We start from the raw sequence: 22,694 nt of genomic DNA on the forward strand, positions 1-22,694 counted from the left end.
CACCCATGCCATTCTGCCGACGTACACCGGCGTGCAGCGGTCGGGAAGCGGTTAACTGATATGTCCAAACTGTGCTACAAACATACACCCATTTTTTTCTTTAAAGGATAGGAGTACCTTTACTCTTGGGGGTAACCCCCCCCCCCCCCAGCTAAACTGTGCTAACCATACCCCTCTCCTTTTTTCCTAGCTGCTTAATTACTTTAGAGCTGAAGTCTCCACCAGTGTTTCCAGAGTAAAAGTAGTAAGCAGCTGGGGAGATGGGGTTAGGGAGTTTACCTTGATGGCTAGGGATTAATAAAACCAAACCTTACTGACCTTTGTTGTTAAAGACACCAGGGAGGAAACCATCCTCAAAGTTCCAGAAGATAAAATTTGTTAATTCTCTTAGCACATCAGCTCACTCTGCTCCCCCTCCCAGCAGTGGCCCCATGATTTGGCAAGCTTCTAAACACAGGGCCAGTGCTTTGGATGCTTCTGCTGTGTAATTTGAGGATAAATATATCCACAGTACCTGCAGTTATACAGGTCGGTAAGGACTTGTTTTCAAGCTCATTCATTGCTGGTTAAGAAAATAAATACCCAAATGTCAATAATCCAGTAACACGTTGACTTTAAATCAAGATGCCAGTTGGAATGCCTGTACAAGTTGCTGAAATTAGAGGTAATAAACTTGCTCTTTTTTTTTTTTTTCTGGTCCCCCAGCAGCTTTATGCAATAATGTGCTAGTATGCACCACATATTAGCACATTATGATACTTGCCTGTCAGAGACCCCAAACACTGTCGGTGCGGGAGCGCTTTCATCTTCACCCAGTCTTCCTTCCAGGTTCGCTCTGTTCGGCCTCTTGAATGGCTGGGCTGGGCTGTGCACAGGCGTCAGTACAGTCATGCCTGGCTCAGTGTACATTACTGCTAAGTCATTTATAGCAGAAAAGACTAATTTTGCATGTGCTAATGTTGGCAAGTGTAGGTGTTTTAGTTTACAAACACTCAGACATAATCGGGTTTGTCTGGAAGCAGATGTCAAATGCCAAAAAATAGTAACATTGACGAAACCAAGCCAGGCTACATGGATTAAGAACAGATTGTATAGCTACACAGTAGTCACTAAAGGATTCTCCAGGAAGACAATGGATAAGAAATGGACAAATGTTTACTGGTTATCATGGATTTATAATACATCTGCTATTAACTGAATACGTTTTTCCTGAAATTGACAAATCTGTACTAGATGATGTACACTTTGTACTACAACAGGGTTTTTTTTTTTTTTTTTAACTAAAAAAGCCTAATAACTGAAAAGCAGTTGAATGAAATATACACAAAAGAGGAAATTGGTCTCCAAATGACCATGAACAAGCTACACTGGAATTATTCATATAAATGATAATTACCATTTATTAATGCATATTTAAATTGTTGATTATTAAATGGAGTGAATCTTTTGTGCAGCTAATCATTATATGGGTAATTAACAGCCGTACTTAACACATTGCTTTGTATTTTGATTGCAGAGACCCAGTTTGATGAAAGTGGTGGAGTGGATTGATTATGAGACGCTGGCGCTGTTGTTTGGAATGGTAATTACACACCTCCAAATTTTTTAAAAGGAGATGGGTTAAGTAGTCTGTATTTAATGAAGCAGAAACCTCCTCTAACAATACTAATAAAGTGCTGCCTAGATACCAATAAATTAGGGAAAGTTTTATGCCATTGTATTACTTTTAACCTACTGGGATGTTCTTAGTTTGTATGCAGGCTAGGCCACCTTGCAGAAAGACCTTTACATGGAAACCATTTTTTTTGTCCAAAGCTAAGATTTGGGTTTTCAACCAAAATCCCATTTACTAAATCATCCAGCTTCCTTGTACATGGCGCTGGGACTCCATTCCTACTTTTCAAGTTTAGCAATATAGTAACTGCAATAGACATGTGCAGAATGAAAAAAATAGTTTTGTTTTGAACTGTTGTTTAATTTTGTTAAATTCCTTTAATTTCTGGAATTTGTTTTCAAATTCAATTCAAATTGGCATTCAAATTCAATTTTTTGCTGTCCGAATTTTGGAAGACAGTTATATTCTTTCTGTTGTGTTCAATTTTATTTTCTATTCTATTTTATTCTGTTTTACTCTATTCTTTTCTATTTTGTTTTCTATCCCATTCTATTCTTTTTATATTTTTATTTTCTATTCTATTTTCTTTTCCCTTTTTTTTTTAAATTCTAGTTTCTATTCTATTCCCTTATTTTCTATTCGTTTTTTTTATATTCGCTTTTCTATCCTGCTATATTCTATTCCTTTATTTTCTATTTTGATTATATTTTTATTTTCTGTTCTGTTTTACTCTATTCTAATTGTTTCTATTATTATCTTTTATTTTCTATTCTATTTAATTCTATTCTTGCTTTTGAATTGGTTTTAAATTCGATTTTAATTTCGGCTAAATTTTGTTTCGTTCTTTCTGATTCATTTAAATTCCTTACTATTGTAATTCAGAAATTTGGATAAATCTTATTTTCTGAATGACAAAAAATCCGAATTTGGATTTGGAACGAGCCAAACTGCACATGTGTAAACTGCAATACAACATCTAGGGTAGAATAGCTCTTCTTTAATGTCTATATGGCAAACTAATAGATTTCAACTGCAGGAGTGGCAATGCTGCCAAAATTGTGAAATACAGCTTTCTATATTGGTATAATTCACATGCTTTCGGTGTGGGAGAACCCTTTGTTACTACATGGGGACATTACAACAAAATTCAGGATTTTAGAGCAGCACAGTGGTTAAGTGGTTAGCACTTCCACCCAGGAGCACTAGGGTTTGAATCCCAACCATGGCAATACCTGCACAGAGTTTGCAAGTTCTCCCTGTGCATGGGTTTCCTTCAGGTACTTTGGTTTCCTCCTACACTCCAAAGACATGCTGGTAGGTTAATTGGCTACTGAATTAATTGGTCCTAGTATGTGTAAGTATGAATGTGAGTAGGGGCCTTTTGATTGTAAGCTCCTCGAGGGCAGGTATTGATGTAAATGCACAATATACAGTATATGTAAAGTGCTGCGTAAACTGACGGTGATATAGAAGTACTTGTAAAAAATAAAATTTCTGCTGGAAATATTTAAAGCCAACTCATTGAATATTGATTTAGAAAGAATTGTAAACATTCGGGTACCCTGATTCACTTAGTGGCTCTCCACTCTGGGAAAAATATTAGGTCAGCCCCTACAAATCCAAGACACTGACCTGTCCAGGGATCTAGTGCCATCCTCAGTTCTTCACTAGTTTTCGGGTTCCTAGGGCCAGCATCTTAACTGTGGGAAGCCGGCTGCCCACTATGCATGTGTGAGCTACGCTGTTCTTTGTGAATGGTCCCACAGTCCTCTGGGACCTGTGAAATGTTTGCTAGAAGACTGTGAGGAGGAAGTAGCAGAGGAGTAAAAAAAATAACCTGCCTAATGTGAAGGGGTGGGGGGAGGAGAACTTAAAGCTGAACTTCCATTTTTGGGTGACGCTCCCCTTTAAAATTTCTCTGGAGCTTTGAAGCATATTTAAACACCAAACCAAAAGTATACTAGTGTGTGCATGTGTGTAATCTAATCCACTGGTGTCCAGTTTTGGGTGAATTTTTTAAAGGTTTCGATTTGTGCCTACAGTGTAGCTTACAACCGCATGTTAAGTGCAATGACTGCAACTCATGTGAATGCTTGCTGCACTACTTGACTTTAAAATGCTTCCCAGTGAGAAAAGACATCATAATCATTACAATTCACAAATACATAAAGCTGAAATGTGTACAAATTTGCAACAAATTTATTTTTTTAGCAGTTAAACAAGAAATATCACTGTAAACTGTTAAATATCAAGGAAAACTCCTTTATGGGCGGACACCTCCATCTAAGTAGTCACTCCCTTAAAAAAAAAAAAATGAAATGCGCCATTTATTAACCTAACCTCTGCTAACAAGTGATGTTCTGTCCCAAATCATCTTGCTTCCAGTTTTCCTGTGATGGGGTTTTCACAGGCTCCAGAAGGAGAGTTTGCAGCAATAACATGAGCCAAATACACAACCAGCATGGGACATCTGCATCGCTGCATTACTGGTACTCATGTCCAGAAACTGCAATGGCTCCCGGGCTTAAGATTTAGTGTTACTAAAGCCACAAGGGTAAAATCAGTCTGTATATGCAGTAAAGCATGCTTGTTAAACTCACTGTGGAACCTAAGGGGTAAATCCTGCACATTGTGTAAAAAGACTGATTTATCCTGCCTTCTCTGACCCTCTCCCCCTTTCATGGTCTCCAATATATTTCCTGATGGTACAGAGTCAGAGCACATGCTCAGTTTGGTGTGTATTGCTAGAGGTTTTTTTTCCCCCTTGGGAGGGTGCATGTGATCAGCACAGGGCCAATCAGCACTGTCCAGACAGAGTCAGGGGTTGTGCATCCTGACAGGACAGTCAGAGCAGAATGAAAACTCCTACAACTTTAACCAGACACTGATAGTCACAAGGCTGCTCTAATTGCTGATGAGAAAAGGTATTTAGCCATTTATAATTACTAAAATTGCATTTTCATGTTCTGTGTACTGTGGGAGACCAGATATAGTGAATGCAGGGTCCTGGGTTTAGTAACACTTTAAGTTATTCACTGTTGCAGAAGGTATTTGTTGTGGATTTGGAGCTACAGGCACAGCTTACCTGTCCCTAGTTGGTCAGTGAAGCCTAATTGGAAAAAACCTACTGTACTATGGGAGATCAGACAATACACAGCAAATGTATGCTGAACCTGTCTTGATTTATTACAGATTTGACATGAGTATTTATAACAAACATGCAAGACTTTGATTGTTAGTCAGATATCCTGAAGATTGATCAGATGTCCATGATGATAATTAGGTGGTGGTACTCAAATGTCTCATAAGTATATGCACATTGTGCATAAAGAGAAGTAGAACAGAGGTTTGTTTCAGAAGCTATATTATAATTATCATAAAACCATAAGTTATTATTTTAAAGCCACAAAAGGTATACCCTGCCACTACAAGGTACACTTTTCCAGGACCGTATTAAAAATAAAAGTTATAATGGGTGGAAGGGATGAAGAGGGTTTCATTGCTGTCCAGAGATGGGCTTTAGATTATATTTAACCACTTCAGATGGACTGCACAGAATCACATGTGTATATACAGTATCTCACAAAAGTGAGTACACCCCTCACATTTTTGTAAATATTTTATTCTATCTTTTCATGTGACAACACTGAAGAAATGACACTTTGCTATAATGTAAAGTAGTGAGTGTATAGCTTGTACAACAGTGTAATTTTGCTGTCCCCTCAAAATAACTCCACACAGCCATTAATGTCTAAACCGCTGGCAACACCCCTAAGTGAAAATGTCCAAATTGGGCCCAATTAGCCATTTTCACTCCCCGGTGTCATGTGACTCGTTTAGTGTTACAAGGTCTCAGATGTGAATGGGAAACATGTTTGTTAAATTTGGTGTTATCGCTCTCTCGCATACTGGTTTAACGTGGCACCTTGTGGCAAAGAAGCTATGATTAAGCATCTATATTGATGTGGAACACGTTAGCCTGTCTGTACCTTTCATCACCATGATGTAAGATATTTTGAATCTTCTACACTGTTTTGCCACGAATAAAAGGTGTTCTTCGGAGTGCGGTCGTTCAGCTGTTTTCTTCAATTTTCCACTGGAAGTTCAACATGGCACCTCATGGCAAAGAACTCAGAACTCTCAGGATCTGAAAAAAAGAATTGTTGCTCCAAATAAAGATGGCCTAGGCTATAAGATGATTGCCAAGACCCTGAAACTGAGCTGCAGCACCGTGGTCAAGACCATACAGTGGTTTAACAGGACAGGTTACACTCAGAACAGGCCCTGCCATGGTCGACCAAAGAAGTTGAGTGCACATGCTCAGCGTCATATCCAGAGGTTGTCTTTGGGAAATAGATGTATGAGTACTGCCAGCATTGCTGCAGAGGTTGTCAGGGGTGTCAGCCTGCCAGTGCTCAGACCATATGCCACACACTGCATCAAATTGGTCTGTATGGCTGTCGTCCCAGAAGGAAGCCTCTTCTAAAGATGATGCACATGAGAGTCCGCAAACAGTTTGCTGAAGACAAGCAGACTAAGGACATGGATTACTGGAATCATGTGCTGTGGTCTGATGAGACAAAGATAAACTTATTTGGTTCAGATGGTATCAAGTGTGTGCGGCGGCAACAAGGTGAGGAGTACAAAGACAAGTGTGTCTTGCATACCGTCAAGAATGGTGGTGGGAGTGTCATGGTCTGGTGCTGCATGAGTGCTGCTGGCACTGGGGAGCTACAGTTCATTAAGGGAACCGTGAATGCCAACATGTACTGTGACATACTGAAGCAGAGCATGATTTCCCCCCCCCCCCTTGGAGACTGGGCCGCAGGGCAGTATTCCAACATAACGACCCCAAACACACCTCCAAGACGACCACTACCTTGCTAAAGAAGCTGAGGGTAAAGGTGATGTACTGACCAAGCATGTCTCCAGACCTAAGCCCTATTGAGCATCTGTGGGGCATCCTCAAATGGAAGGTGGCGGAGCACAAGGTCTCTAACATCCACCAGCTCCGTGATGTCATCGTGGAGGAGTGGAAGAGGACTCCAGTGGCAACCTGTGAAGCTCTGGTGGACTCCATGCCCAAGAGGGTGGACTCCATGCCCGTGAGCTGCCTCTGATGAACACACCTGTGCCGAGCAGGAAGAGGGACGTCCTCACCAGAGGCTCATCCTGAGGTTCTGAAAGACAAAGCAAAGTCATCCTTGGCTGCCCAAGAACAGATCTTTCTCTTCAATTCTGGATCCAGCAGTTTGGGACATCCAAATAGGTTTTTGGGAGACTGAATTCCCTGTGCTTGGTGAGACCGCTGTTGTGGGCATTATTGCGGGTAAGGAGACTACATACTCACTTTGAGTGTACAGCCTGCTTGGGGGTAGGGTCCTTTTTTTCTTTCACGGCTTTGTGCTTACATCGTGTCTTTATATCTGCATGGACATCTACTGAATCACTGTTAAATACATTTGGGACTTTGTTCAAATTTAAAATATTCACTTTTATTTTTCACATCTATTGATCTTGTTTTTCTCCACTGATTGGTTTATGTGAATTTTTATAGATTATTGATTATATCCACCTGAACAATTTTGTGGATCTCACTCAATCTATTTGTTATTATTATTTTATTTTTGGCACTTGAACATAATATTTGCCATTCACAGTATCTTTGGCATTTGAATATAATATTTGCCATTCACAGAGTTTTACATTGCCTAAATAGGTTCACCTTATAGATGCAATACAGTTTTTCAGTCTCTCAATTTTAGACATTGGGACTCTGCTTTAGTTTTCCATTTTATTATTTCAGGATTTTACCATTTCTGAATATTTGAAAGGAATTTCATTTTTTCTGTTTTTTCTATTTTGATCTATACACGGATTTTAGCGCTGCACCCAGCCCATGTTTTCCACTGATTTGAGTTCGTGTTTAGGACTTTTGGTGCTGGCAGCTTTATTTGATTTGTTTCAACTTTTTATCTGTCTACTGTCTTTGAGCGCAGCGTTAACCGCCGGTTCTTTTAGTATACAGTGGGGACGGAAAGTATACCGATCCCCTTAAATTTTTCACTCTTTGTTATATTGCAGCCATTTGCTAAAATCATTTAAGTTCATGTTTTTTCCTCATTAATGTACACACAGCACCCCATATTGACAGAAAAACACAGAATTGTTGACATTTTTGCAGATTTATTAAAAAGAAATACTGAAATATCACATGGTCCTAAGTATTCAGACCCTTTGCTGTGACACTCCTATATTTAACTCAGGTGCTGTCCATTTCTTCTGATCATCCTTGAGATGGTTCTACACCTTCATTTGAGTCCAGCTGTGTTTGATTATACTAATTGGACTTGATTAGGAAAGCCACACACCTGTCTATATAAGACCTTACAGCTCACAGTGCATGTTAGAGCAAATGAGAATCATGAGGTCAAAGGAACTGCCTGAAGAGCTCAGAGACAGAATTGTGGCAAGGCACAGATCTGGCCAAGGTTACAAAAAAAATTGTGTGTACATTAATGAGGAAAAAAATGAACTTAAATGATTTTAGCAAATGGCTGCAATATAACAGAGTGAAAAATTTAAGGGGGTCTGAATACTTTCCGTCCCCACTGTATATACTATAGTTTTCAGATGCTATAATACTAGGGGGGTTATTTACTAAAGGAAAATCCACTTTGCACTGCAAGTGCACTTGGAGGTGCAGTCGCTGTAGATCCGAGGGGGACTGGCAAAGAAAATAAAAAAACAGCATTTTAGCTTGCACATGATTGGATGATAAAATCAGCAGAGCCTCCCCTCATTTCAGATCTTCCCCTTAGATTTAGAGTGACTGCGCTTCCAAGTGCACTTGCAGTGCAAAGTGGATTTTCCTTTAGTAAATAACCCCCTATAGTTTGTAGATGCTATAACTTTTGTGCAAGTCAATATACGCTCATTGGGATATTTTTTTTATACCATTGTAGCAGAATACATATTGGTCTAAATTTGATGAAGAAACTTTTTTTTTTTTTTTTGTGTTTTTTTTTTTTTTTGTGGTATAAACGACAAAATTGTCGTTTATACCACAAAAAAATGAAAAAACCCAGATGAACAAATCCAACCAAAAGAGAGCTTTGTTTGTGGGTAAAAATTAGTAGGCCCCCCTGATTCCTCCTGTATTGTATTGTAACTGTACTGTCTGCCCTGTTGATGTAAAACACTGCACAAACTGTTGGTGCTATATAAATCCTGTGCATCAGTAAACCTTGGACCAGAAACATGCTTGTAATCCAAAGCACTTGTATATCAAAGCAAATTTCCCCAGAAATTTGGAAACTCAGATTCGTTCCACAACCATTTATTCATAGGTCCTTCAGTTTATAGTCCATATAAAAAGATTATAGCAATGTGGTTGTGTAACCATAAAATGTCCATCCACAAACAGAAGCCTCCACAAGGGGATTAGAAGCAAAATACAGCAGGAGCTACAGAGTATAAAAAGAGAAGAGAGGCGCCTCTAAGTGTAGCAATATGTTGCTAAATGTTGTACCTTCATTAAATGTAACCATATTGCTACACTTAGAGGCGAGACTCTTCTCTTTTATACTCAGTTGTGACATGACGCTACTTGTATATCAAGACATCGCTTGTATATCAAGTCAAAGTTTATTAAAACATTTTGCTTGTCTTGCAAAACACTCTCAAACCAAGGTTTTACTGTAATACATTACATTTGTGTACAGCGTTGCATGACTGCACAATTGTCAATTTAAGTAATGCATTGCCATATAGCAAAAATGGCCTGGTCATGAGGGGGGTAAATCTTCCGGAGGTCAAGTGGATAATCTGTACAAATAAACTTTTGATACATAACTAGAATTCCCAAAGCTTTGTTGCTTATCTGAAAAGAGAAAAATAAAAAACTAAATGACCAAGGTACACCAAACAGTGTAAACTACATAAAAGTTTATTAATCTATGCAAAGCTGAACACATAAAAAAATAGTACACAACCACTCCTAAAAGACAGATATGGTGGGAATACCAGTAGGGGATCCCATCAATCTATCTGTACCCTCCCTGTAAACAGTATATAATCCGTCCTAATCTGAAAAAATGAGCACCTACAATAGGTGATGTGTTGGTTCATAGTGAGTACACTCAGAAGAATACAATTAAAAGTCAATCTAGTTTATCGTTCATCCCACAATTGGAAGGCATGCATGCCTGTGGGCATTGCTCGGTATGCAAATTCGTTATGAAAACTAACACATTTAGGGATTCCACTGGAAAACAAGAATTCAAGATAAAACCATTTGTGAATTGTTCCACAATGTATGTCGTTTACCAAATTATTTGTCCCTGCGGGAAGATTTACATAGGGAAAACAATAAGAGAGTTTAGAAAGACTGGGCGAACATATCTCCAGCATATGTACCAAGGATGACAAATCTCCAGTAGCAATTCACTTTAGAGACCACCATGGAGCCAAACCAACGGGTCTCAAATGTATGATTATCCACAAACTTGAGATATCGAATAGGAGAGGAGACTGGGATAAAATGCTATTGCAAAAAGAGGCCAAATGGATCTTCTTATTGAATTCAATGACCCCTAGGGGGTTAAATATAGATATGTCCTTACAGTGTTTTCTTTAGGAATTCATTAAATTACAGCCCCTCTCATCACTGTACTCTTTGTTTATCTCTTTGCCTTTTTTACTGTTCTCGGTCTTTAATCTCTGCACTCTATCAGTGGTGGCTTTACCCCTATTCTCCTAATTAAGGAATAGCTGTGTAGATCGAGCAATTTTATCGATCTATCCTGGATTGTACAACACTATCTGTGTATTGATGGGCACATGTCTACAATAGTGATCACACAAATATGTACCCTTTCAAGCAGATTAAGTGGCTGTGTTACGGGAAAAGCAGATGGGGGGATTAGCGAAACTATTGATACTCTCTAAAAAATGCATATACATTTTTGATGACACTATATACATTATTGGTGGTGAAAGTTAAATGCCTCAATGGGAGGAATGATTGGCATACATAGGTGAAATGTCAGCATCTATCTGTATACGTCAGTCCGCCAGTATATAGCTATCCAATAATGTGTAGATTCTGTCTGGACACCCCATAATCTTACAATTGTTTGCTTACAATCGAATCGCAGGAGATCGGGGCGTCTATAGTTGCACATAGCATGCATTGGAATCCATTCGGGTATCAGTGCGTGCTCTGTATGCAGCTGGACGCTCCCCTCTCTGTGAAGACTGAATATGCATTCACCCATACATTGCAATGGGCGATTTATTTTGACTGGAACTATCTGACTGGTGAGGAACATATGTGTGTGATGGATAACACCGCACACACTTGGTGCTCTTCACTACTAGTGGTTTGGAATGAATAATAGACTGTGAATTATATAGGTAGAATATACACATTCCATACTTTACACATATATCAAAGGGCTTAGTCTACAGGATATATGTGTGTGTGTGTGTGTGTGTAACCCTCTATTTATATAATGATCTTTTGGCAATATGATGTATGTGCCTGTGCTTTCTCTTGCAGCACGCTTCTCACATTAGTTGAAATCAATTTATGTGCCGATCTGCGCCTTGAATTGAACAAAACGAGGTTTTGAATAAGATCGGCGCATATTTGAGGGTTAAACACACATACATGTGTCTGAGAGACTGGCTTTCTTCCTCTGTCTAGTCGGAACTTCAATCAAAGGGTTAAGTATGGGAGATACACATTTCTTTAGTGCTGATTTACTATGTGGTGCCCTGTGTGTGATTCTACACATAGATGATGAATATATTTATATCCTGCAATGAAATTTAATTGATCAACTCATCGAGACATAGACAGCACAATATGTATATCGAAATGGAGTAGTGAGTAGATAGTGTGGATATGTGCACATACAGTATCCACACCTTACTTCCCTACATACCATATTGTATATACCTATACTCATAGTACAGTGAGACACTTATCCCATGTATAGCTATATCCTGTCAAATTCAACTATCATTGTAATCAGTAAGAACATTATGTTTGTTTTTATATAGACACTGTACTTTTGGGATCTCTTTAGGCATCATTTTATGATGTCAATCTTTTTATTCATTACTTTTGTTTCTATCATATTCAAAGGGACTTAGAAATGATATTATGTTATTTGTATGTATGAGCGGCACATCACTTCAGAGGAATCTTTTTTAAAAAGGTCTGTTTATGTCTATCACATTACTTAGTTGAAGGGTGGGTAGCACCTGGTTTTAATTACTTAATTAGGGGTGATCATGTAGCTCCCTTATTTACACAGACAATGACTGACCAAGCTCTGAAGAAGTTCCAGGAAGTAAAGGAATGAAACATGTAAGCTGTTCTATGCTGGGTGAGCACCCCCCGCAGCTTACACTGACATATGGATTCGGGGTACTGAACCATTACCTGACTTATTTACTTGGATACCAATCTATCCCTTTTTTTCATACTAATTGCCATGGATCAGACCAGCAGCAGGTGCTAAGGAATGGAACACAGCCCTGCTGATCAGCCAAGCAGCCCAGGTGAAGAGGCACCAATGCTTTGGGTTTAAATATGGATATATTGGAACATCGTCTGGATATACCTACCATACAGATCTGCATCCAGGTCGTCTATCTTTGAGGGACAACCATATTTATCTACCATCTGTGAGTAGCCCTGGCCTTTTTGCATATACCCTTTTTGTGCATTTAAGCTTGCTACAATATAAGGAGGACATACAGCTACCAATTATGTATTGGAATTGTGTCCCCATTTAGCGTTCATTCAGCTATTCAGCCGTGAAGATATTTTGTCTTATTATAGACTCCTCAGCATATGGGTATAGTGCATACCTATTTACTCACGTGTCCCCATTCATGTGGTTACACACCACCTTTATATCCAGCAGCTAATACTACATTAGACACTTGTTATATCCCTGTCTCTAATAACACAGGAAGATAGGATACTTTTGGATGGACTTACATCTCAGGATATAAATTTCTACCAGGCGGAATCAGGCCCCTTTGTTTCATCCTATATTACAGTACTTTATCATATATATTTCTTGTCCTTCCATTGTTCTTTGTTTTTGTCCAATTTGTTCCCATTTTTTACCACCCATTTTTCTTTTGACTGACTGACTGCAGATACCATGGCTAGCCATTGAGCTGTTTGTGTCTGGGAACAGCGTGAATATCTAGTGCATTTGCAGCCTGCCATTTCAGGTAGTAGGGGGTTTTATAGGTGCTATAGGGGTGTGCTATCTATTGGGGTAGGGAGGAACCTCCCCCACTTGCAGGGTTCCTCGCTTTTCTAGCAGGGATTATATACTGTTTACAGGGAGAGTACAGATAGATTGGTGGGATCCCCTACCGGTATTCCCACCATATCTGTCTTTTAGGGGTGGTTGTGTACTATTTTTTTTTTCTGTGTTCAGCTTTGCATAGCTTAATAAACTTTTTTTGTAGTTTACTCTGTTTTGGTGTCTCTTGGTCATTTAGTTTTTTATTTTTATTTTTCATATATAGTTTTTTGATCACACCCCCTTTAATATATGTAGTGAGTACTACTATATTCCTATCCTGACGGGATTCTCATTCTTTCATATTTTTCGGTTATCTGAAAAGAGAGCACATAGAGCTGCTTGCTTTGCATTTCCCTTTAATATAAACCACCAGCCTGTTGCTGTTGTGACAACTTATTTGTGTTGTGTCGACAATGACTTCTCTCACACAACTGAAGTAGCTGAATCTGTGAAAAGAAGTTTAGAGCTTGGCCTTCTGGCTAGATAAAGGACTGCATAATATTAATATGCAATATTTAATTTTATTTATTTTACCTTATTGAAAAAATTGTTTCATGTATTTTTTTTAGTCCTAAAGTATCTAAAAAAAAAAAAAAAAAAAAAAGTATGCAGACACAATTTTAAGAGAACTGCAGTAAACTCATATGGAGTTACTTATGAAGTTGCTCATATATTTATGAACTTTGCATTATATGATAGATTTTTAGAAAATTGCAAAAAAAAAAAAAAAAAGCCTGTAGGTCAAGCAGTTCATGTTGTATTAGAATATGCCACAATTTTCTATTGTCTTACTCATAGTAGTTACATTTAAGAAGAATGACATTTCAGAAGCTCTTATGATATTTAAGAAAAGGTTAAGACATTATGAAGATATGTTCAGTGCTAAAATTACACTTTAATATGAGGTAACACCAAATATACCAGAAGCATACAATTCTCAGGAGATTAGGCATTTTATACTGTATATCAAAAGCAACATTACAAGTTCTTGCATAGATAAAAGGTGTTCAACTGCAATCACTTTTTATGAATCTAAGAGAAAGTTAGTCTTTAGTTGAAAAAAAAAATGTTTTATGTGATGCTTCACTAAGCATTGTGCTTTCATCAGGGAAATGGCTTTAGGCAAACAGCGCTTGAACTAGGTCATGTGAACTACAGTGGCTGGAGTATACAATATATTTTAAAGTTTATTTTCACTTTTGCTACCAAATTTGGATAACACCTACTTTAAATTTGTTACATGTTCTCATTAATGTAGCAGAACTAAAAAAAAAAAAAAAAAAATTGAAAGTAGCATCTTACTTACTATTAGCATCAAAAAAAGCACTGTAAATTTCACTAGTTCTTTAAGGGGTCTGGGCAGCTATTTTTGCCATAATTAACCATGTCTGTACTGTACAGATTGATCCTAATTATCGGTTGTAAACTAGAGTTGAACACTGTCCTAACAAAATGCTAAAGATTTAGAAGCTAGGATTTTTTGCATTGTATGTTAAGGAGGGGAGGTTCAGCTTATCCTTAAGCCTGGTACACACTAGAGCAGTGTTTCTCAACCTGGGGGTCGGGACCCCCTCGGGGGTCAAATGACAATTTGCCAGGGGTCACCGAATCCTGGGCTGTTCCTGAAGCCCATGCTGCTCTCCCAGCCTTTTTGCAGCCGCCCAGCAGGGCTGTCCCTGGAGCCCGTGGCCACCCAGCTGGGCTGTTCCTGGAGCCCGTGGCCGCCCGCTCAGCCTCTTCGCAGCCGCCCATTCAGTTCACAGCATGGTTGGGGGGCAGAGACTAGAGGCCAGCTGACTGGTGAGGAATGAAGTGGGAGGGGCTGGAGGAGACCCTATCTTCTTATTTCAGCATAGGTGTCACTTCTGTAAGACACCACAGAGTCGGAGACACGGTGAAGCCGTAGCCACAGTGAGTAGCACTACCTGTGATTATAGCTGCCATTAAAAGTCCCCACTACAGTTCTCAGATCAGCAGATGACCTTGATCAAGAGCACCTAAGTTGGCTGATCAGAACTCCCCCCAGCACTGCCACTGATCCCACCTCCCACCAGCATTGCCACTCATCCAATTCCCCCCACCAAGGAGTAAGAGAAGGAATAAAAATAGAGAATACGTGGAAGGGAGAGGAAAAGAGGGTAAGGAACAAAAAAAAGGGAGAGAAAGAATAAAGAAAAGAACAAGAAAGACGGCTAGAGAGAGGGGTGGGGGGGTGGGGATTAGCATAGAGAGGGATAAAAGGGAAAGAAAGGAGAACAAAGAGAAAGATGTAATGTACCATGAGGGGTTTTAATACTGTACGAGTGGAAGGGACTCAGGGAGCGCTAAATGTCCGTGGGTTAGGGGCGCACATTACTTGTCCTGTTTTGGGTTCTGACAACCCATGCTATGAAAATAATTTTACTGTTAGGGGTCCCCACAACTTGGGAAATTTTATCAAGGGGTCACGGCACTAGAGGGGTTGAGAAACGCTGCACTAGAGGTTTTTTTTTTTTTTCATTCAACCCAGTGGGCTACAGGAAAAAACTGAAAAAACACAAGCGATGTTAGTGCAGTGATCTCCCCCCACTGTGTCTTTGTGTTCTGACAGGCGGACTGCCCCCCTAAAAGAACACACTGATCAGCATCCCTTGGCTACCGGAACTGATCGGATGCTGGTTTTCCAGCCTGCCCATTTGACAGAAGCAGGTCGTGAGACCGCTGCACACTCAGACTGGAAGTCAGACTTTTGGCCTGTGTGTACAAGATTTTAGGACAGGCTTACTCTATCATTGTTCAAAACCCCTTGAAGTCAGCTACAAGGCCTTCTCTTGAGAAACCTCTAAAGGATAAGAGATATTAAAAAGGAAAAAAAAATGGTATGCTGTGTAAACGAGATCACAGACACATGACCGGGTTTTCTCAAAAGTGGAAATACACTTTAAAGTTTTCCTTTTGAGTTAAAAGAACCCTGATCCTCTGGTATGAGCCAAACCTACCTGGGTTTGGTTAAAGTTGGGTTTGGCTGAAGTTTGAGTACCAAATTCCATTGAAATATACAGGAGCCAAATGTTAAAAAATTTGCAATGGCAAATTTTTAGGCTAATCAGCAATGGTCTGTCAAATGCCATAGGGGCGCAGCCCCGGGAAATGTACCAAATCAATAAAAATAAAAAATTTCTGTTTGAGGAGTAATGATTTTAATATTGCTTTAAGGGGGTTGTAAACCCTCATGTTTTTTCACCTTGATGCATCCTATGCAGGGGCGTGGCTAGGTGGCAAAAAGACCAGGGGCTTCAGCCCGAGGTCATAGCCTGGCACTGGGGAGGGGGGGGATGGGGGGGATGGAAAAAGTGTGGGGTTAATCCGCGCAGTGGTTTAGATGTTACTAGGATATAGGGCTGCTGCCTCTACAGGTACAATTCCACCTAGGTGGAGTGTATTAGAAATTGATAAAAAGCAGGAGTAGAGATGGTGCTGCCCTGGTGGAGTTAAAAGGGTTTATTTCCCATGGTGAACAATTCTTCTGTGTATTGCATGATATACATATAAAACTTGAACTTTACTTCTGAAAGGTAAACTTTAAACCGTAAATGAAACATTTTCTATGTATGTCAAAATAATGACGTGAAATTTTGGGTTAAACCCTGTGACTTGTGCTAGATTATTTAAATACCTCTTTATAATAAAAGTGAAGTTATAAAATAAAGTGCTTCAATTATTTCAACAAAGTGCATTAGTGCGGAAAATCATGCTGTTAATGCAATAAAGTGACTGGTGCTTAATTATACAAAAAATCATACAGGATATCTAACATAAAAGGTGACTGGTGTGTTTTTAACCAGTGTTATTGGATGGGAAAAATTCCATTGGTTGTGAAAAAAAATTTCTTTTTAGTAGAAGTCTGATGACGAAACGCGCGTATGGCGGGAATACGGACGTCTTGCAGCACCTCTAGCTAAGCTGTCCTTGATATCTTTCTTATGCTCGTTTTTATCTTTGCAAATGTGAGTACAATACTTTATTAACTTCAATAAAAGTTCCTATACGGTTTTACGCTATGGGCATCCCTCCTTTCTTTCATATGTAACACGCCAAAATAACATGTAAAGCACAGTCCGGAGGCATCTAAGGTTGCTACACAGTGGCAGATACTGTGACTGCCTGCACCCCTGCAGGGGAAGAAAAATCCGGTGAGTGCAAGCAGTATCAGAGTATAAAGAGCCAGCACCTGGATAAGAAGTTTTCCTACAGAAATTTGTTCCTAGAGATTGAACATTTTAAAATCACTTCTAAAAGAAATTTTTTTTCACAACCAATGGAATTTTTCCTATCCAATAACACTGGTTAAAAACACACCAGTCACCTTTTATGTTAGATATCCTGTATGATTTTTTGTATAATTAAGCACCAGTCACTTTATTGCATTAACAGCATGATTTTCCGCACTAATGCACTTTGTTGAAATAATTGAAGCACTTTATAACTTCACTTTTATTATAAAGAGGTATTTAAATAATCTAGCACAAGTCACAGGGTTTAACCCAAAATTTCACGTCATTATTTTGACATACATAGAAAATTTTTCATTTACGGTTTAAAGTTTACCATTCAGAAGTAAAGTTCAAGTTTTATATGTATATCACGCAATACACAGAAGAATTGTTCACCATGGGAAATAAACCCTTTTAACTCCACCAGGGCAGCGCCATCTCTACTCCTGCTTTTTATCAATAGGGGGGGATGATGGGGCCGCGGGGTTGTATGGAGGGGGGGGTGTTACCTACCTGACACACACTGACCTACCTGACCCACACTGACCTACCTGGCTGACATACACTGACCTACCTGACACGCACTGACTGCTGATCTAATGGGCCACCCCCTCTACATTAGCTCAGAGTCCCCTTACATCAGCACCCCCCTTAGATATCTCTAATAGATCAGTGACCCCCCCATCAGTGTCCCCTGCCCCTAAAGACCCCCATTAGACTGCCTTACCGAGAGCCATTTAGAGTCAGGAAGTGTGGGAGTCGGAGTTTGGGGGCGGAGCGAAGCTGCTCTTCTGTAGTGCCATTTTCCTTCCTCCCTTCCATTGTATGGGGGGGCTTGGGGAGTAGGCAAAGTAAAGGCAGATGCTGCATCGCTGTGCCCACTGTTTTGGCAAGACACATTTGAACTGGTACACTCACTCACAGGGCCGCTGTTGGGAATCATGGGGCCTCCACACCCTGAAGGGGGAAAAGAGGTGGGGGGAGGGAGGTGAGAAAGGGGAGGTGAGAGAGGAGGAGGTAAGGGGGGTGAGTGAAAGGGGGGAGGAGGCAGGAGAGAGAGGGGGTGGCTGACACAGAGGGGGGGGTGCTGACAGAGGGGGGTGTTGACAGAGGGGGGGTGCACTGCTGACAGAGGGGGTGGGCTGACAGAGGGGGTGGGCTGACAGAGGGGGTGGGCTGACAGAGGGGGTGGGCTGACAGAGGGGGTGGGCTGACAGAGGGGGTGGGCTGACAGAGGGGGTGGGCTGACAGAGGGGGTGGGCTGACAGAGGGGGTGGGCTGACAGAGGGGGTGGGCTGACAGAGGGGGGGTGTTGACAGAGGGGGGGTGTTGACAGAGAGGTTGTGAGCTGACAGGGGGGGGGCTGGCAGAGAGGGGGACGCTGAGAGAGAGGGGGGAGGCTGACAGAGGGGGGTGCACTGCTGACAGAGAGGGGGGTGCTGAGAGGGGGTGGTGCTGACAGAGGGGGGTGCTGACATAGATGGTGTGGGCTGCCAGAGGGGGGGTGGGCTGACAGAGGGGGGTGGGCTGACAGAGAGGGGGGTGCTGACAGAGAGGGGTGCACTGCTGACAGAGCGGGGTGCACTGCTGACAGGGGGGGGGCTGACAGGGGGGGGCTGACAGGGGGGGGCTGACAGGGGGGGGCTGACAGGGGGGGGCTGACAGGGGGGGGCTGACAGGGGGTGCTGACAGAGAGGGGGTGGTGCTCAAGGGGGGGTGGTGCTGACAGAGAGGGGAGGGTGCTGACAGAGAGGGGAGGGTGCTGACATAGATGGTGTGGGCTGACAGAGGAGAGGGTGCTGACATAGATGGTGTGGGCTGACAGAGGGAGGTGGGCTGACAGAGAGGGGGTGTGCTGACAGAGGGGGTGTGCTGACAGAGGGGGGGTGTTGACAGAGGGGGGGTGTTGACAGAGGGGGGGTGTTGACAGAGAGGTTGTGAGCTGACAGGGGGGGGGCTGGCAGAGAGGGGGACGCTGAGAGAGAGGGGGGAGGCTGACAGAGGGGGGTGCACTGCTGACAGAGAGGGGGGTGCTGAGAGGGGGTGGTGCTGACAGAGGGGGGTGCTGACATAGATGGTGTGGGCTGCCAGAGGGGGGGTGGGCTGACAGAGGGGGGTGGGCTGACAGAGAGGGGGGTGCTGACAGAGAGGGGTGCACTGCTGACAGAGCGGGGTGCACTGCTGACAGGGGGGGGGCTGACAGGGGGGGGCTGACAGGGGGGGGCTGACAGGGGGTGCTGACAGAGAGGGGGTGGTGCTCAAGGGGGGGTGGTGCTGACAGAGAGGGGAGGGTGCTGACAGAGAGGGGAGGGTGCTGACAGAGAGGGGAGGGTGCTGACATAGATGGTGTGGGCTGACAGAGGAGAGGGTGCTGACATAGATGGTGTGGGCTGACAGAGGGAGGTGGGCTGACAGAGAGGGGGTGTGCTGACAGAGGGGGTGTGCTGACAGAGGGGGGGTGCTGACAGAGGGGAAGGTGGTGCTGACAGAGTGGGGGGTGGTGCTGACAGAGTGGGGGGTGGTGCTGACAGAGTGGGGGGTGGTGCTGACAGAGTGGGGGGTGGTGCTGACAGAGTGGGGGGTGGTGCTGACAGAGTGGGGGGTGGTGCTGACAGAGTGGGGGGTGGTGCTGACAGAGTGGGGGGTGGTGCTGACAGAGTGGGGGGTGGTGCTGACAGAGTGGGGGGCTTACAGAAAGGGTCGGGATGACAGAGTGGGGGGCTTACAGAAAGGGTCGGGATGACAGAGGGGTGGGCTTACAGAAAGGGTCGGGATGACAGAGGGGTGGGCTTACAGAAAGGGTCGGGATGACAGAGGGGTGGGCTTACAGAAAGGGTCGGGATGACAGAGGGGTGGGCTTACAGAAAGGGTCGGGATGACAGAGGGGTGGGCTTACAGAAAGGGTCGGGATGACAGAGGGGTGGGCTTACAGAAAGGGTCGGGATGACAGAGGGGTGGGCTTACAGAAAGGGTCGGGATGACAGAGGGGTGGGCTTACAGAAAGGGTCGGGATGACAGAGGGGTGGGCTTACAGAAAGGGTCGGGATGACAGAGGGGTGGGCTTACAGAAAGGGTCGGGATGACAGAGGGGTGGGCTTACAGAAAGGGTCGGGATGACAGAGGGGTGGGCTTACAGAAAGGGTCGGGATGACAGAGGGGTGGGCTTACAGAAAGGGTCGGGATGACAGAGGGGTGGGCTTACAGAAAGGGTCGGGATGACAGAGGGGTGGGCTTACAGAAAGGGTCGGGATGACAGAGGGGTGGGCTTACAGAAAGGGTCGGGATGACAGAGGGGTGGGCTTACAGAAAGGGTCGGGATGACAGAGGGGTGGGCTTACAGAAAGGGTCGGGATGACAGAGGGGTGGGCTTAGAGAGAGTGGCACACTGACAGACAGGCTGGTGGAAGGGCAGATAACAGAGACCTCAGTCAGGAGGAGACACAGCGCGCGCCAGGCAGGGAGGCGGGGCTCCGGGCGGCCGCAATCACCTACAGTCCAGCCCCTCCCCGCCTCCACATGTGACTAGTCAGCAGCTCCACCGGGCCAATCACAGACCCTTATGTCGGCCGCCTGCACAGCCATTGACAGAGCGCCCGCTGCCCAGCGCTCGTACAGGCTGTATATGATATAACACTCATGGCGGCGGGCACGGGAATCGGAATGCGCTGCTCTACATCTTGCAGCTGGGGCCACTGATCACAGGATGGCTGAACGGGTTTCAGGCGGCTTGCAAACCGGTCACATGTGTCCAAACCAGACAGGTGGCAAACCTACTGCAAGACCCGGTGCTTAGACACTCGGGGCTATTGGCCCCATATTCGGGGCTCAAGCCTCAATAGCCCCCCCTTAAGGACGCCTATGATCCTATGCATTAAGGTGAAAAAACTTCTGGCAGTGACTGGCCCCCCAGCCCCCCCGTTTTACTTACCTGAGCCCGTAATTCCCTCACCAGAGACGCGCTCTCCCTCTCTGCACGGGGTCCTGGCTCTTGATTGGATAGATTGATAGCAGAGCAGCCATTGGCTCCCTCTACTGTCAATCCAATCCAATGATGTGGGGGCCGGGGCCGAGTCCGACATCCATGTGTATGGACACAAATGCTGGACTTGGAACCTCCCCCGCACAGTAACCCCCTGGGAGAGCACTTATCCTAGGAGGTTATCTGTTGTAAGGAGCCGCCGAGGGACCCCAGAAGAGGAGGATCAGGGCCACTCTGTGCAAAATGAGCTGCACAATGGAGGTAAGTATGACATGTTTGTTTTTAAAAAAAAAAAAAAAAAAAAACACAAAGCTTTACAGTCACTTTAAGTGAACCGTTAAAAATTCAATGTTCCTTTTAAATAACATGCCTCAGGGATACCCTGAAGCTGCCTGTGAAGTAGCGAAATCTGTATAATATATACAACCTACTACAGCAAAACTGACATTTACAAAAAAGCTGTTGCATTTTGATGGGTAACTAGCTCCTTCCTTCTCTTCTAACAAAGTGGTCAGGCACTCCCCTCATCTATAGCAGATGCTAATCCTAGATGAGGGTCTGTAATAGATGTTAATGAGGGGCTCTAAACACAAGAGAAAAATGGGTTAGTGTTTCCCCTAAGAACACATAACCAGACCCATATCCTGGCCGGTAATTTAATGGGGTCAAGTAACATCTATGGTTGCCAAGTATACAGCAGGTGCCATAAAAAAAAACCTTCAAGTAGTTGTAAACCTCAGACGTGAAATATGAACAGAGCCTATCTCTTTAAAATGCTGCCTCATTCCTCTATCTGTATGAGTCACTAATGACAATTTTTCCTGACACCAAGAGAAAAATGGTGACGGGGAGGGAGCTCCAGCTGATTGACAGCAAGGGGGGTGTCCCTTCCCTTCAATCAGCTCTCAAAGCTGCTCTCCCTGAGCTCTGCAATGACTAACTTCAGCTCCCCCCCCTTTTTTTCTGAATACTCAGACAAGCTTTATAAATTTTGGATTTTGAATTGCTGTAGAAAAGCAAAGATTGCTGATAAACGGATTCAACTTTGGTAGGAGGATTTGTTTAATCTCTGTGTATCAGTCATTATGATCCAACCATTAATAGGGTAGTTGCTTCATAAATATACTTAGGGTTACAGAACTCTGTTAATCTCACAAAGTATTGAGAAGACTGCAGAGCAGATTTTTTTAGAAAAGCTTTAAATGTGTGAAGAGTGTATGACTGTCTAAGTCTTTAGTGGCAAATATTGTTTTTACATGATGGTGAAATTTTTGCATCTAAAAGAAAAACATGCTTCCATTTGCAGCTTTCTGCTATGCAGTGCTATTCCTCCAAATTGTATTTTAGTCCAATACCAGAACTATTATGAGCCAAATGGATATGTCAGCTGAAAGTTAGGAGTACAGTAATTGTCATTTTAACGTTTTTCTTCGTTATTTATTGGGCTACCTGTAGTTCAATCAAAATTTATTTTTGAAATTACACTTGACAGAACAGGACTGTTGCAC

At 42.8% G+C, this 22,694-nt stretch overlaps 1 protein-coding gene across 2 annotated transcripts in view; it reads left to right on the top strand.

Moving 5' to 3' along the window:
• Window positions 1-22,694, top strand: part of OCA2 (OCA2 melanosomal transmembrane protein) — a 698,229-nt gene that overhangs the window by 400,040 nt on the left and 275,495 nt on the right. For both annotated transcript variants that reach the window (XM_073614631.1, XM_073614632.1), the window contains one exon: window positions 1,517-1,582. In XM_073614631.1, the coding sequence (XP_073470732.1) occupies window positions 1,517-1,582 (66 nt within the window). The remainder of the gene's footprint in view (window positions 1-1,516; window positions 1,583-22,694) is intronic.

Source organism: Aquarana catesbeiana, linkage group LG02, assembly GCF_042186555.1.
Source record: "Aquarana catesbeiana isolate 2022-GZ linkage group LG02, ASM4218655v1, whole genome shotgun sequence".
NCBI classification, from domain to species: domain Eukaryota; kingdom Metazoa; phylum Chordata; class Amphibia; order Anura; family Ranidae; genus Aquarana; species Aquarana catesbeiana.